This window comes from Coregonus clupeaformis, chromosome 13 (genome assembly GCF_020615455.1).
Source record: "Coregonus clupeaformis isolate EN_2021a chromosome 13, ASM2061545v1, whole genome shotgun sequence".
Lineage (NCBI taxonomy): Eukaryota > Metazoa > Chordata > Actinopteri > Salmoniformes > Salmonidae > Coregonus > Coregonus clupeaformis.
This window is the reverse complement of record NC_059204.1, coordinates 33,283,277-33,299,277: the sequence shown is the minus strand read 5'-3', so window position 1 is coordinate 33,299,277 and position 16,001 is coordinate 33,283,277. Positions and strand designations below refer to the sequence as shown.

At 42.7% G+C, this 16,001-nt stretch overlaps 1 protein-coding gene across 2 annotated transcripts; it reads left to right on the top strand.

Moving 5' to 3' along the window:
- The first annotated feature begins 1,261 nt into the window (after window positions 1-1,261).
- Window positions 1,262-15,742, top strand: LOC121580180 (protein c-ets-1-B). Of its 2 annotated transcripts, XM_041895238.1 has the most exons (8): window positions 1,262-1,557; window positions 10,116-10,235; window positions 11,277-11,477; window positions 13,115-13,189; window positions 13,343-13,573; window positions 14,110-14,361; window positions 14,757-14,875; window positions 15,171-15,742. In XM_041895238.1, the coding sequence occupies exons 1-8, from the start codon at window positions 1,497-1,499 to the stop codon at window positions 15,384-15,386; spliced, it is 1,275 nt and encodes a 424-aa protein (XP_041751172.1). In that variant the 5' UTR covers window positions 1,262-1,496; the 3' UTR covers window positions 15,387-15,742. The 2 variants fall into 2 exon arrangements, with proteins under 2 accessions (XP_041751172.1, XP_041751173.1); XM_041895239.1 differs by lacking the exon at window positions 13,115-13,189.
- Window positions 15,743-16,001: the final 259 nt, after the last annotated feature.

Here is a 16,001-nt window from a genome sequence, read left to right as displayed (position 1 = left end):
GAGGAGACTGAGATAGGCAGGGCACTAAGGACGCAAGATGTATTGTGTGTGACGGTGTGTGTGTGTGTGTGAGTGAGTGCACGAGCGGGCATGTATGCGTGCTTGAGACAAGGTCTCCTGTCTCCTGAGTGGCGCAGTGGTCTAAGGCACTGCTTCGCAGTGCTAACTGTGCCACTAGAGATCCTGGTTCGAATCCAGGCTCTGTCGCAGCCGGCCGCGACCGGGAGACTCATGGGCGGCGCACAATTGGCCCAGCGTCGTCCAGGATAGGGGAGGGAATGGCCGGCAGGGATGTAGCTCAGTTGATAGAGCATGGCGTTTGCAACGCCAGGGTTGTGGGTTCGATTCCCACGGGGGGCCAGTATAAAAAAAAAATAAAAAAAAATGTATTCACTAACTGTAAGTCGCTCTGGATAAGAGCGTCTGCTAAATGACTAAAATGTAATGTAAATGTAAGGTGTACTTGTGTGTTTGTGCTTTGAGGTTAGAATCAGTCACCAAACAAAACATTCCAATCAATGTGACTCGGTGTCTCTCCACTGACTGGAAATGCTAACTGGGTCTCATTAATATGGAACAATCAATCAGGCTTCAGAGTGAAGTTTCCCCTAGGTACAGATCTAGGATCAGCTTCCTTTCCCCCAATCCTATAATTTAACCATTAGTGAGGCAACTGCAAAACTGACCCAAGATCAGCGTTTAGGGGCACATTCAACCTACTCCTCATAGAATAATGCCGTTAACAGCATAAAACGAACTATAACGATACAGTGCAACATTTTCTACACACACTTTGCCCCATTCCTTGACAGGATGATGGACAAGTTGAATTTGACTGACTTCCAGAATACCTAAATTATTAGATAATCTGTCTGCATTCACTCAGGCTATGGAATCCACTTAGAAGTTTTCACCCTAGGATATTCCATCTATTCCATGTTATCAATCAGTCATAAGCCAAACCAACTACTATGAAGTTCAACTACTTTGTCCTTCTTTTTCATGCTTCAGAAGATAAATTAACATTAATTTAATGTTATTTGTACAACACGTATAGTTATTGGTGCATGACTCACCTTGGCATTGACTCATACTCGTTGTAAATCATTAAACAGTTTTATTTACCTAAATTTGCTCTGCTTATGATGAGTAAACTGACCGGCATCCGTGGAGTTTATGGCCTCGCCTCTAATACGCGTCATGTGTCAAAACCGGCCTCTTTTAGCAGAGAGTGTACAACAAAATCATTATGAGTGTTGTAACTTTCAGTGGCGTACACGTCGCTTCAGCGGGAATTATTACACACTTTTGTGTCTAGAAATGTTCAAAGAAAAATAATGGGGAGGACTACCATTCGAAGTTGACAATAAAGGGATTGCAATCAAGATTCGCTCAGAGCTTGAATAGCCTACAAATCAATCAATTGAATAACTCATCAATCCGCAGTCGCTGGGACTCAAAGTGAAAATTGGATCAGTTGTGAAGAAGCTGCGGAGATGACGGCCGCTATTGATATCAAACCAGCGTTAACTTTGATAAAGTCCGAAAAATTGGAGGGTAAGTAGCTTTTATCGTATTTATGTATTTGTATTACTGACAAAGACATCTAGGCATATTTTGAGTTTACACAGTCAGACTACCACCAATGTTTACCCTATTGCAGACGATTTATGTTGAGTGCCATAAATATGATGTGTAGCATCAAAATACCATTTCATTTGATAGACTTATTTAAGGTAAGTAGGTGGAATGAAAGTTTTATGCAAATGAGGGAGAACACGACTTTTATCATACATCCATTACAATTTTTATTAACTCAAATTATGTATTTTAGCTTTAGTGGTGATTTTAGCCGCGCATCAGTAATTGTGCACACCTGTGTCAACATTGTGAGAAAAAAAAAGCCATTAATCACTGGCAGCTTTCAATTAAGCTGAATCGGTGCGCCGGTCTATGCCCGTGACGTGAACGGACAAAAGCGGTGAGGGAGCCCTTCTCAAATCGAACAGTAGCCTAAAATGCGCCACTCGGTCATGTTGTCAACAAGGCATCATGGTGCCTCGTTGAGAAACATAACATCTCTTTTCCATAAAATATATGTACAAATGTTCAAACTAGTTTTCATTGGGAAGGCAGATAAAGCGTTTTTATCAAAAGCAATCACTTGTGCATGTGAAGACACAGATTCCTACTCATTACTCCACGTGCTTAACCTACGTCACTTTTGTTTTGAGGCGACTTTGCGGTCGGCCAGAGCTCACCTTGCTCACGCACCGGAGGAAGCGCGGTTCCAAAACGAATGCAATCACTTTTCAGACGACAAACTCCTCCCACTGCGGAAACCCGGGCCAGTTAATCGAATCCCCTCACTAGCTAAAATCGACATGGATTGGCTTGCCTATTGGCTCAGATATCCTTTTTAGCAAAAGTTACTGACTAGTCTACATGTTCTTACCTGCTTTTAGATGTTCTTGGTAGTTTTCTATCATCAGTGTTGTGATGATATCTCTCACATTGCCATAATCGCCCTATTTGTCACCCATACACTCATTTGTCAATATGTTGGCGACGCTTAAATATCAGATTATGTAGCTTGCTCCCTTTTTAAAATTAATTTTTCATATTCTACTTTCATTGATATTCAAACTATACGATTTCTGATGTTTTTGCTCAAGGCTGTTGCGCTGTCAATGCCGACGGCATAAAACGTCATGGAAACTAGGCTATTCAACACCACATTCACACATTCGTCAACCACATTAAACTAAGACCTAAGTGCTAAAACAGAGTACTACACACACACACACACACGATGTTCATGTGATCAGCATAGTGTGAAAGTGCTGATAGTTGCAGCATTGTCTGTAAAAGCTTGCACCATCCTGCCAATTCTCCCAACAACCAGCCTCTTCACTCAAGGGGAAGAGCTCCCACACTGAGGAACACAACCATGATACTTTGGTCATACACTTGTTTTATTACACTTGTGTGAGGTGACAATGGTATTGTAAAAATAATAAGCGCTATAAAACAAGCTGGGAGAAGAGAGGTTGAATGTTACGTCTATAAAACCCTAAACCCTAAAAGTCTTAAGATGTTTGTTGTGATGGGTTTAGTCTATCACATATTTCAAAGACGTGTCGGGCTGGCGAGGTTCTGGCGGGTGTTTGAAATCTACAGTCGTGTTCAAAAGTTTTGAGAATGACACATTAATTTTCAAAGTCTGCTGCCTCAGTTTTTATGATGGCAATTTGCATATACTCCAGAATGTAATGAAGAGTGATCAGATTAATTGCAAAGTCCCTCTTTGCCATGAAAATGAACTTAATCCCCCAAAAACATTTCCAATGCATTTCAGCCCTGCCACAAAAGGACCAGCTGACATCATGTCAGTGATTCTCTCGTTAACACAGGTGAGAGTGTTGACGAGGACAAGGCTGGAGATCACTCTGTCATGATGATTGAGTTAGAATAACAGTCTGGAAGCTTAAAAAGGAGGGTGGTGATTGAAATCATTGTTCTTCCTCTGTTAACCATGGTTACCTGCAAGGAAACACGTGCCATCATCATTGCTTTGCACAAAAAGGGCTTCACAGGCAAGGATATTGCTGCTAGTAAGATTGCACCTAAATCAACCATTTATTGGATCTTCAAGGAGAGAGGTTCAATTGTTGTGAAGAAGGCTTCAGGGCGCCCAAGAAAGTCCAGTAAGCGCCAGGCCCGTCTCCTAAAGTTGATTCAGATGCGGGATCGGGACACCACCAGTGCAGAGCTTGCTCAGGAATGGCAGCAGGCAGGTGTGAGTGCATCTGCATGCACAGTGAGGTGAAGACTTTTGGAGGATGGCCTGGTGTCAAGAAGGGCAGCGAGAAAGCCACTTCTCTCCAGGAAAAACATCAGGGACAGACTGATATTCTGCAAAAGGTACAGGGATTGGACTGCTGAGGACTGGGGTAAAGTCATTTTCTCTGATGAATCCCCTTTCCGATTGTTTGGGGCATCCGGAAAAAAGCTTGTCCGGAGAAGACAAGGTGAGCGCTACCATCAGTCCTGTGTCATGCCAACCGTAAAGCATCCTGAGACCATTCATGTGTGGGGTTGCTTCTCAGCCAAGGGAGTGGGCTCACTCACAATTTTGCCTAAGAACACAGCCATGAATAAAGAATGGTACCAACACATCCTCCGAGAGCAACTTGTCCCAACCGTCCAAGAACAGTTTGGTGACGAACAATGCCTTTTCCAGCATGATGGACCACCTTGCCATAAGGCAAAAGTGATAACTAAGTGGCTCGGGGAACAAAACATCGACATTTTGGGTCCATGGCCAGGGAACTCCCCAGACCTTAATCCCATTGAAAACGTGTGGTCGATCCTCAAGAGGCGGGTGGACAAACAAAAACCCACAAATTCTGACAAACTCCTAGCATTGATTATGCAAGGATGGGCTGCTATCAGTCAGGATATGGCCCAGAAGTTAATTGACAGCATGCCAGGGTGGATTGCAGAGGTCTTGAAAAAGAAGGGTCAACACTGCATATTGACTCTTTGCATAAACTTAATGTAATTGTCAATAAAAGCCTTTGACACTTATGGAATGCTTGTAATTATACTTCAGTATACCATAGTAACATCTGACAAAAATATCTAAAACCACTGAAGCAGCAAACTTTGTGAAGACCAATACTTGTGTCATTCTCAAAACCTTTGACCACGACTGTGCAGAGCAGCCTTTTCCACCATTTGGCATTGAAGTGACTCGCGTTACATCTCCGGGCCTGGAGATGTGTGTGTCTCACATAGGGATATGTACACTAGTCTCTGATAGGAATCTGTGTCCCAGTCTGATCACTACCTGTGATCACTAGACTGCTGGGGAATGTCTGAGCTTGAAGTAAGCCGATCAGCCAGGTACATGATGACTGTGAAACATTAGCTGTCAAAACAAAGCCAGCTGCTGTGGATAGGGGCCAGGCCACACCTGTAGTGGCCTTGTTTACCTTATCAATACTTTTTCGGGCATGATGCCCCTGAATCAACATACAAAAATGGTTAGAATGTTATAATTGTTGTAAAAACAGATGATCCCAATATACACCATTATTCACATCAATACACGAAAATCTAAACAAAATCACAGAAAAACAAACACATTCTTCAGTAAAAAGTTCCTTAATCAGCCTTTTGAATAGCATTGGAGGCACCAGTTCATCCAACTTTAGAGAGCCTTTGAGATCCATTCCACAAGTAAGGTGCAGAAAAACTAAAAGCAGATTTACATAACTCAGTGCAGATCGAAGGGATCTACAAAGTTAGCCATCCCTGAGACTGGTTCTGGAATCTTGTACATCTGTAAGTAAACAATGAAGTAAGTTACAGCGGAAGTTTATGCAGGAGGGCTTTATTAACAAAAATAATGCAATGCGTCAATCTACGAGACTTCAGAGGGCCAGCCTACTTTCTGATACAGAATGCAGTGATGTGTATTGAACCTATTGCCTGCAATAAAGCGTAGTGCACTATTATAAACTGCGTTCAATGGCTTCAAAACAGTGGCAGCTGCATTCATATAGATAATATTGACATAGTTTACAGATGTAGGATCTTAATTTGATCACTCTTTTGTTGCTGAGAGTTTTCCTGCATAGCAGGAAATGCAAACTTGTATTTTATTCAAGCTTTAAAAAGGCTTCTAAAGTTTGTATTTCCACTTTAAAATGTTAGACTTGATTTGCACTAAGGAAAAATGTATCAACCCCTACAAAAAATGTCCATTAATTATAATCCACATAATAATTCACATTTCCTGTTGCTGCAAGATTATTTTCCTGCTGTAGCATACTGGCTCAAATTAAGATACTACATCTGTATAACGCATATGAATGTCAACTGAATAATTTGTTTTCTGCTATTTAATGAAAGGCATGACTGTAAAAGAGGCCAATTTCAATTAGGGCTGGGAAGATACCATTATCGCAATATTTCTTTCCATGGCAAAAATGAAAACATGAAGCAGACTGCACTTTTGGTCCTTTAGAAACCTGCTGTATATAAAATATGATGTACTATATCTTGGAAAATAAATAAATGTGACTTTGGATGACAACATAATGATGTTTGTTTCTAACATTAGGGCTGTTTTCCTAAGGAAGTTAAATATGCTTCGTGTTTTGTTTCCTTGCCACGATACTAATGAGTATCGCTATTCTGGTATCCTCCCGGCCCTAATTTAATTGTCTTAATTTCTTAACTAACTCATCAACATGCTTTTTGAAAGAGAGCTTTTCGTCAGTCCAAATACCCAGATATTTGTAAGCGGGCACACGATCAATGAGGGCACCATCCAATGTACATATGGATAAATTATAAGATGCATTTTTACATGATTTGGAAACTATGTTTAATTCTAAGTCGAACACAGATCTTCTTGAGGGATGATATTGCAAGATGATTTGAATTGAAGTGAGTTAGCTATTTTAGGTTGTTTTTTCCTGCTTTCATTCCATGCATTGTTTTCTTCACGGGGATTTCCATAGTGCTTGTATAGCAATTCTAGGACAGCCGCGTAACTCCTCTCACGCTAAGAACAAGTAAGGCGTCTGTTATACTGTGAAAGGTGGCAGTTAAATATGAAATGGCCATGCTTCTACAGCTTTGGGTATCGTAATGAATGCCGGAGTCAACAGGTTCAGAGGGGCTGGCATTTTTTTTTTTACTTTGATGTTTTTATGACTTAGTCATGTGTCCTAGTTAATTATACTGATAAAGTGACTCGATTTAAAAAACTATTGTTCACACTTTGTGATGTTGAGTTCTGGGAGAGGAGGTAGAGAGGTATTGTCTGGCCAGTGTGGCTAGGTGAGCCATTCGTGTGTCATGTGGGGGGCAGCATTCCATTCCCGCTTGCTTGGCCCTCTTACCCCCCTGGCGTGCTCTCTCTAAACAGTTTAGCTCTCTTGGCATGCCTGTGGACTGACTGGGCTGCCTCATCACGCCTTGTAACGCTTAGTCATAAAACACAGGGTCAGTTCCAAATTGGCACCCAAATCCCTATATAGTGCACTACTTTTGACTGGAGCACTATGGGTTCTGTGCAATGTATAGGGTACCATTTGGGATGTAGCCACACTCTCCTAATCCGAGATATATCATCAGCTCTGAATGATAGCGATGCCAGAGAATGATTAGGGTTTAGAAGGATCACAGAAACCCAAGCTGACTGGTAACTGGCATAATGGTTCTGTGTGATCTTTTAACCAGACCACCGGGAAAACATGGCTGTGTGGAGGGTGTGTCCTCAAGCAATACTCGCAATGGGAGATCATTGCTCAGCCCATATAGTGTGTGTGTGTGAGGGTGTGTCCTCGTTGCCCTCTCTCAGCACACGATGACACACGCGTGAGTCAGGCTTAGAGGTCCACGAAATCCAGCAATGTCATAGAGGGGGTCAAACTAATTCAGTGATTTTCCATTCCCCTAAACCAATTACTCATGTTCTTTTGGATCTGTTTCAGTTGAGTTTCTTCCCCCAGAACATCCTGAGGAAAAGTGGATATCTTTAGAAACTAGATTTCAACCCAAAGTGATGTTTATTATATGAAAGATTTAATCAAAATGTAATCCCAGTGACTATGTTGATTGATGCCACTGACTCAAAATCTGTTTGACTCGAAACAGACATCAATATTTTAAACAGAAATGATGGATGTTTCTCGGCTAAATAATCTCAACTTGAGATATTGCCCCACTTCGTTGACACATACGAAGAGAACAAAAGACACAAGCTTTAGGCTAATTGGCAATTCAAATTAACAGCATGTTTGAATGTGTCGGTAGTGAGACAGACTTCTATAAACTAGGGCTGTGGCAATGCCAGTATCCCTATTATTATAGTAGGTTTTTATTTTTTTTATGGCAAAAATGGAAACACGAGCAGACATCACTCTTTGGTCCTTTTAAAAACCTGCTGTATGTAAAATATTGTGTGCTATACCTTGGAAAATAAATTAATGTGACTCTGGATGACAACACGTTTGTTTCCAACATTAGGGCTGTTTTTCTGAAGTTAAATCCGCTTCTTGTTTTGTTTCCTTGCCATGATACTAACGAGTATCTCTATACTGGTATCGTCCTGGCCCTAATATAAACCTACATGTTTTTTTTAACAGTAACCATCTCTAGTAGCATTCAAAATGAAAAATACACACAAACTAAATCAAGGTAGCAACCTTTTGGCAATTGAAACTATCTGCTTATTAGGTAATTGTTGTTAATGATTTCCGGGCTAGTGCAGACAGTGCAGTGGGAATGTCCTGACAACTCTGAGCTGGACTGTGTTGTACACCATGACTTGAGATTCTCGCTTGGGCCCTTGTGACTTCCTTTGTGTCGCTGTTGGCAGACAGGGGCGGCCGGACTATCCCAGTGACATCACAGCAGGATATCCAACATGTGGTTCCCATTCCCTGTACCTCTTTGCAACAGATTCCAGGAAATTTCCACCACTCTCTTAAAGAATCTTGTAGGCTAGACTGGAGTGTTTGCCAGAGACATGATGATGGCTGCCTTAAAACATTTTTTTTTAGAACAGGAAGTTATTAAGGCAGGGATTGGATGGTGGGTGTTTTAGCAGTATGCGCTTTGATGGGGATTTTCTGTATCAGGTAGGACAATACAGGGCGCTGAGAGTACGATTAAATAAATCAACCTGCTAACAGAAGCCCTCAGTGTAATTATTCTCCTCTCCTCAACCCTAACCCCTCAGGAACCAACCATGCGCTCTTCTGTTAACAAGCCACAGAATACAGATTTCACACCCCCTGACCCCTGGGACGTTCAAAAGGGGGACTTTTTTTTTTTTTCATTTAGCAGACGCTCTTATCCAGAGCGACTTACAGTTAGTAAGTGCATACATTTTTCATACTTAATTGGGTTCATGTGTTCTCTTTATGAGTCTAGATGTTCTGGCTGTCTCCAGCCAGATTCACTGGCTATGGCCAGTCTGTCTGACACTCATCAGTCTGACTGACTGGCTGGCTTTTACCCATGGTTTTAAGGAGGGTCTCTGGTGCATTTCTATCTTTACTGACATTATTAGAGATAGTCTGCATCCCAAATGGCATGCGCTTCCCTATATAGTGCTCTACTTTTGACCAGAGCACTATGGGTCCTCGTCAAAAGTAAAGTAGTGCACTATAAAAGGAATAGGGTGCCATTTTGGACATAGAAAAGCCTGTCCTATAAAACACAGATGTAGGCTACATGTATCACAACAATGATTGATTTCATGCATCCTGTTCTCCCCCCCGTCTAATTATGTGAATGGCAGTCATAAGGCGCCGATTAAGCCATTAAAGACCACTGTCTGGTTGCAGCTGACTGGCCTAGGGCTGTGTGTGTTTTTTGTTGTTTGTTTGTGCACGCGGAAGTGTGTCAGACCCCATGCTTGGCAGTACATTGGGTGACATTACTGCCATGCCCTTTTGACTGGTGGCTGTTTGACCCTGCTGTGGTCCAGCTACAGTTCTTCCTCTGTCTCTCTGGTTGGGGTGATGGGGAGGGGGGACAGCCACAGTGCGTCCTCGGTCTCTCTGGTTGGGGTGATGGGGAGGGGGGACAGCCACAGTGCGTCCTCGGTCTCTCTGGTTGGGGTGATGGGGAGGGGGGACAGCCACAGTGCGTCCTCGGTCTCTCTGGTTGGGGTTGGGGTTGGGGTTGGGGGGGGTTGGACAGCAACAATGTTCCTTCTGTCTCTCTTGTTGGGGTGATGTGAAGGGGGCAGCCACAGTGCTCCCTCTGGTTGGAGGGAGGTGGGGGACAGCCACAGTGGTGCTCTCAAGCATCAGGGCAAGGCCCCTTTTCATGCTGTTTGTGGTATAAACCACTGTGTTTGGGCCACAATGAGTCGCTGGAGCGGACAGGAGACTCGGGACGTTGTGTGACATACTGAAAACGTTGAAATGTCAATGCATACATTTAACACAATGTTTTGTTATTGTCTACTCTACTACTAATGTTGGCTGGAACCCAGTTTACAGTATAGTATCAGATTGGGTGACCAGTGTACTAGCATTGAGGCTGTGTGGGGCTGAGTTGTTGTCTTTTGTTTGTATTGGCAGATGTGGACTTCAGTGATGTGGCCCTGCTCACCCCGGGGAGCAAGGAGATTATGTCACAGGCCCTGAAGGCCACATTCAGCGGCTTCACCAAGGAGCAACAGAGACTGGGCATGCCCAGAGGTAAGACCCCCCCGTTTAGGAGGGCACCACTACGTTACAAAATGTTCAGGGCCCGTATTCAAAAAGCATCTCAGAGTTGGATTGCTGATCTAGGATCAGTTTTGCATCTAAAATCACTCCTATTCTGAGACGCTTTATGAATATGGGCCCAGATAGAAATTAATTGTGTAGAATAGATGTCTGTACATGAAGTATATGAATCGTGTAAATTTTAGTAATTTCTATTTGAAATGTTCTGAACATTTTACCACAGTAAACACCCCCCGGAATTGAAAATGAACTGTCTCACACACAGGTCAATCCAAGTTTAAGATGGATGAAACAGTCAAACGACATACTAAAACAGAGCAATACCTGCCATATTTATTTTTCTCTGAGGCAGATTTCTTTCCCCAGCAGGAATGTGCTGCCTCAACAGTGTTTTACAACATGCCGGTGGGAACTGTCTGACAAAGCCAAGTTGGTTGTAAAACCAACTTGCAATATCCCTTGACATGACGACCCATTCACTCCCTTCAGAGCTGGCATGAGACCATGTGACCTGGTGGGAGAGTTGAAGGAGCAGCCTGTTAAGACTAAACAAACGTGTGTGTCGTGGATAGACAGTGAGTCACTCCGTCTAGGGGGCGACTGTTAATAAACGCCTATCAGTCTCTGCAGTTGCTGAGGAATTTTGGTGCAGGGAGTTTTGACTTTATCTGCCAAAGTCTAAGGATTGGCATACGGTGCGACAGGGGAGGGTTATAACATCTGCAAACACCACACTATACACGAAAGTGTATATGATGCTGCTCAAACAGTTTTGAGAATACATTTTATTTTTGGATTAGGTCCCACTGACTTAAAGCCGGAATCCCTAATTGTGAAACTGCTATGTCCGTTTGCGATATTACAACAACAAAGAAGTTACTTCAAACAAAGAACAGTTTTTTTCCCCCCTCTGACATCATTGCACAACATATGATCCATATAGTCAGTGAATACACAGGGATCACACTAAGACAGTTTCTGATGTTACACCCCTTCCTCCTCTGTGTCCAGACCCCAGGCAGTGGTCAGAGAGCCAGGTGGGCCAGTGGCTGCTGTGGACAGTGAACGAGTTCAGCCTGAAGAGCGTGGACCTGCGCCGCTTCCGTATGGCCGGGGTAAGCCTCTGTGCCCTGGGGAAGGAGTGCTTCTTGGACCTGGCGCCTGACTTTGTGGGGGACATCCTGTGGGAACACCTGGAGATGATGCAGAGAGGTAGGTAGCACCTGTGTCATCGCTAGGATAGCAACAGATGGCTTTTTACATTATATTAACCCATGGCTATTAGCATCATTACTAGGCCAGCAAAATACGGCCATTTACATCATTACTAGGCCAGCAACATTTAGTAAGGCTATTAGCATCATTGCTAGGCCAGCAGCATACAGTAGTAGCTGTACAGTAGTAGCCTATGGCTTTTAGTATCAATGTTAGGCCAACAACGTACATTAAGTCTATTAGCATCATTGCGAAGCCAGCTACATAAAGTAAGGCTATTTGCTTCATTGCTACCACAGCAACATCTAGTAAGGCTATTAGCATCATTGCTAGAGTTATTAGCACAATTACAAGGCTTGCAACATACCGTAAGGCTATTAGCATCATTTCTAGGCTAGCAATACAACTTTTAGCATCATTGCTATATTTATATTTATTAAGGATCCCATTTAGCTGCTGCAAAGGCAGCAGCTATTCTTCCTGGGGTCCAGCAACATTAAGGCAGTTATATACAATTTTAAAAATATTACATGACATTACATTTCAGAACACTTTTCACAACACATTGTGTGCCCTCAGGCCACTACTCTATTACACATATCTACAATACAAAATCCATGTGTACGTGTGTGTAGAGTGCGTGTCTTATCATGTGTATGTGTAAGCGTGTGTCTGTGCCTGTGTGTGTCTCTTCACAGTCCCCGCTGTTCCATAAGGTGTATTTTTATCTGTTTAAAAAAAAAAAAGATTCTACTGCTTGCATCAGTTACCTGATGTGGAATAGAGTTCCATGTAGCCATGGCTCTATGTAGTACTGTGCACCTCCCGTAGTCTGTTCTGGACTTTGGGATTGTGAAAAGACCTCTGGTGGCATATCTTGTGGGGTATGCATGGATGTCCGAGCTGTGTGCTAGTAGTTTAAACAGACCGCTCGGTGCATTCAGCATGTCAATACTTCTTACAAAAACAAGTAGTGATGAAGTCAATCTCCTCTACTTTGAGCCAGGAGAGATTGACATGTGTATTATTAATGTTATCAGGGTTACTCCAAGCAGTTTAGTCTCCTGAACTTGCTCAATTTCCACATTATTCATTACAATATTTAGTTGAGGTTTAGTGAATGATTTGTCCCAAATACAATATTTTAGTTTTAGAAATATTTAGGGCTAACTTAGTTCATGCCACCCATTCTGAAACTGACTGCAGCTCTTAAGTGTTGCAGTGATTTCACTCACTATAGTAGCTGACGTGTAAATACTACGGCAGCAGCAACATTTATTGCCTACTTTATTGCCTTCAAAGTATGAAAATGTATGCACACACTAACTGTAAGTCGCTCTGGATAAGAGCGTCAGCTAAATGACAAAAATGTAAAATCCACTTTGGCTATATTAGCATAATTGCTAGCTATATTAGCATCATTGCTAGGCTATCGAGAGATTGTAAGGCTATCATCAGCGCAAAATACTTTTTTAACGGACAGCAAAGCCTATTGTATAAAACGTGTTAGCATCCGATTCCACAAACATTGATATTTTACTGTGGCGTTTAGTTGTTAGATTTTTTTTTTTTGTGTTACAGCAGAGATGGGGAAACAGTGTACCATCTTAACTAACGTGTCTTTCTTGGTAAAGATGTGAGGCATTTCCCCGTAAATGGCTTGATATCCACATTCCAGGAGTCCCGGTTCACTTATGACTACTTTGCCAGTGAGTATAGCTGCTCTGCCTCTGCCCAAAACCGAAGAGACACAACTACATTATTGTCCAAATCATGCTGTCCATTTTATAATGGAGAGAAATATCATTACTCCCTTTTTTGGGAGAGAGATGTAATTTCTCACCCCCAATTCCTCTCCATAGACTTTGGTACTGAACGCGCCCAGTGCGTCCTTCCATCAGACAACTCGGAGCCAGGCTTCATCACAGAGTCCTATCAGACACTTCTACCAACCACCTGTGAGGACCTGCTGTCAATCAAGAGTGAGAATGGACATTCTACTGGCCCACTGGGTCCTAAGCAGGGGGACTACCTCACCATCAAACAGGAAGTGGTCTCCCATGACAACATGTGCATGGGGCACGTCATTCGAGGTAAGACCACAGTCATGTAATATATAATAACATATGCCATTTAGCAGATGCTTTTATCCAAAGAGATTTACAGTAGTACGTGCATACATATTTTATCTTATTGACCTCAGTGGAAATCAACCCACGACCCTGATGTTGAAAACGCCATGCTCTACCAACTCAGCCACATTCTCCTCCACCTTAAATGTTATAGAAGACATCATGGGAGAATGTTTGTGTGCTATATGTAATATTATACCGTACATTAAATGTATATGACATTTTAGCCGGGTAGAATCAGATTTAGCAAGGAGATCATTAAGGACATCGTGTGGATGGATATTCTTCACTGTGATGCAAATCAACATATTCAACTTTATGATCCTCATTATAAATACCTGGTTGGTGTTCAGTAGGGCACACGGTAGCAAATATTTGCTGCAGATTTTTTTTATTTTTTATTATTGGTTCAGGTAGTTCCTCCGTGCTTCACTTTGTTTCAAAACGTTTTCACCCAACTGAACACGGCCCTGGTATTCCACTCTTTTCCCTCCCAGGTAAAATTGGTGGCCAAGAATCCTTTGAGAGCCTAGAGGCTTGTGAGCGTCTCACCCAGTCCTGGGGCAGCCACTCCCCCTTCTGCAGCCTGCAGCGCATGCCCTCCTACGACAGCTTCGACTCTGAGGACTACCCGGCCACGCTGCGTGGCCACCCGGCCAAAGGCACCTTCAAAGACTATGTGAAGGAGCGCATGGACCTGACCAAAGACAAGTCTGTCATACCGGCAGCGGCTCTTGCGGGATACACAGGTGTGTGGTTATGTAACCCAAAAATTCAAAACAATTGCTGACTACCTGGTAGCAAAAGGTGACTATGGTATTTGTTTAATTGAATCCCAAAGAAATCAAATCAAATTTTATTTGCCACATGCGCCGAATACAACCGGTGTAGACCTTACAGTGAAATGCTTACTTACAAGCCCTTAACCAACAATGCAGTTTTCTTTTTTAAATGAAAATAAAAGTGTTAAGTAAAAAATAGATACATAAATGATAGAAAATAATTAAAGAGCAGGAGTAAAATAAAATAACAGTAGGGAGGCTATATACAGGGGGTACCGGTACAGAGTCAATGTGCGGGGGCACAAACAACAATACATTTTAAAGTAATAAACTGTATATGTTCCTTGGTTGTGCTTCCACAGGAAGTGGTCCTATCCAGCTGTGGCAGTTTCTGTTGGAGCTCCTGACCGACACATCCTGTCAGTCAGTCATCAGCTGGACGGGAGATGGCTGGGAATTCAAACTGACCAATCCCGATGAGGTGAGAACGTCCCTTCCACTTAAGCAACCAGGGAGGACCCTCTCAGGAAAGTCTGAAATGATGGCCCAATCAAGCAACACTTGATTTGATTATCACTTCATTCTATATCCAGCTACTAATTCACATTGACAAGACCTGATGGAAGAGACAAAGTAAAAAGTATGTTTGCTTGATCTTGCCATTGGGGATGAGGTGGAGCAAGATCATTTGACCCGCTCTCTCGCTCTCCTCCATCATTCGTCCTCACTCCTCCCTCTCCTCTCCTCCTCACTCCTCCCCATCTCCTGTCCTCCAGGTGGCTAGGCGCTGGGGCCAGAGGAAGAACAAGCCCAAGATGAACTATGAGAAGCTGAGCCGCGGCCTGCGCTACTACTACGACAAGAACATCATCCACAAGACGTCTGGCAAGCGCTACGTCTACCGCTTCGTCTGCGACCTGAACGGCCTTCTGGGATACAGCGCAGAAGAGATCCACGCCATGCTTGACATTACGCCGGACACAGGAGAGTGATGTGAGGGGTCTGGCACCACCAGATTTTTTTTTTTTTAGTTTTTAGAGGGATTTTAGTTTTTGGTAAAAAAAGACTGTGAAATCAACTGGTAATCAGCAAAAACAATTTGCATTTACGAAATCTGTTCCCAAGCATTCCCATTAAAAAAATATGTGATCGTGTCTCAATGTAATCAAAGTATGAAATTATTGTTATTTTCAAATACAATCTCTTTTTATTATAATTTATGTTCTGGCAAAAATCGCCCGGAGGCTGATTCTAGTTGCCTACCGCTGTTGTAGGAAATCATGATATAATAATAATAATAAGCCATTTAGCAGACGCTTTTATCCAAAGCGACTTAGTCATGTGTGCATACATTTTTACGCATGGTGGTCCCGGGGATCGAACCCACTACCCTGGCGTTACAAGCGCCATGCTCTACCAATTGAGCTACAGAGGATCACAAGCAATCGCAATCGCAAAAAAAAAAACATAATGCAAATACAATCAGACTCCTGTCAAGTTGCTGAAGACAATGGAAGCGAGTTACTTGGAAATGGACATGGACATCACCCGAGGAGGTGAGAGAATTCTATTCAAATGGCGCACATGGTAAAAAATGTACCCTTTGG

What these genes read in the sequence shown, in the direction of transcription:
- LOC121580180 (XM_041895238.1), top strand. Translation starts at nt 1,497, where the DNA reads ATGACGGCCGCTATTGATATCAAACCAGCGTTAACTTTGATAAAGTCC. An exon ending in CACTTATGACTACTTTGCCA is followed by an intron (nt 13,190 to 13,342) that starts GTGAGTATAGCT and finishes TCCTCTCCATAG; the next exon opens with ACTTTGGTACTGAACGCGCC. An exon ending in AACTGACCAATCCCGATGAG is followed by an intron (nt 14,876 to 15,170) that starts GTGAGAACGTCC and finishes CCTGTCCTCCAG; the next exon opens with GTGGCTAGGCGCTGGGGCCA.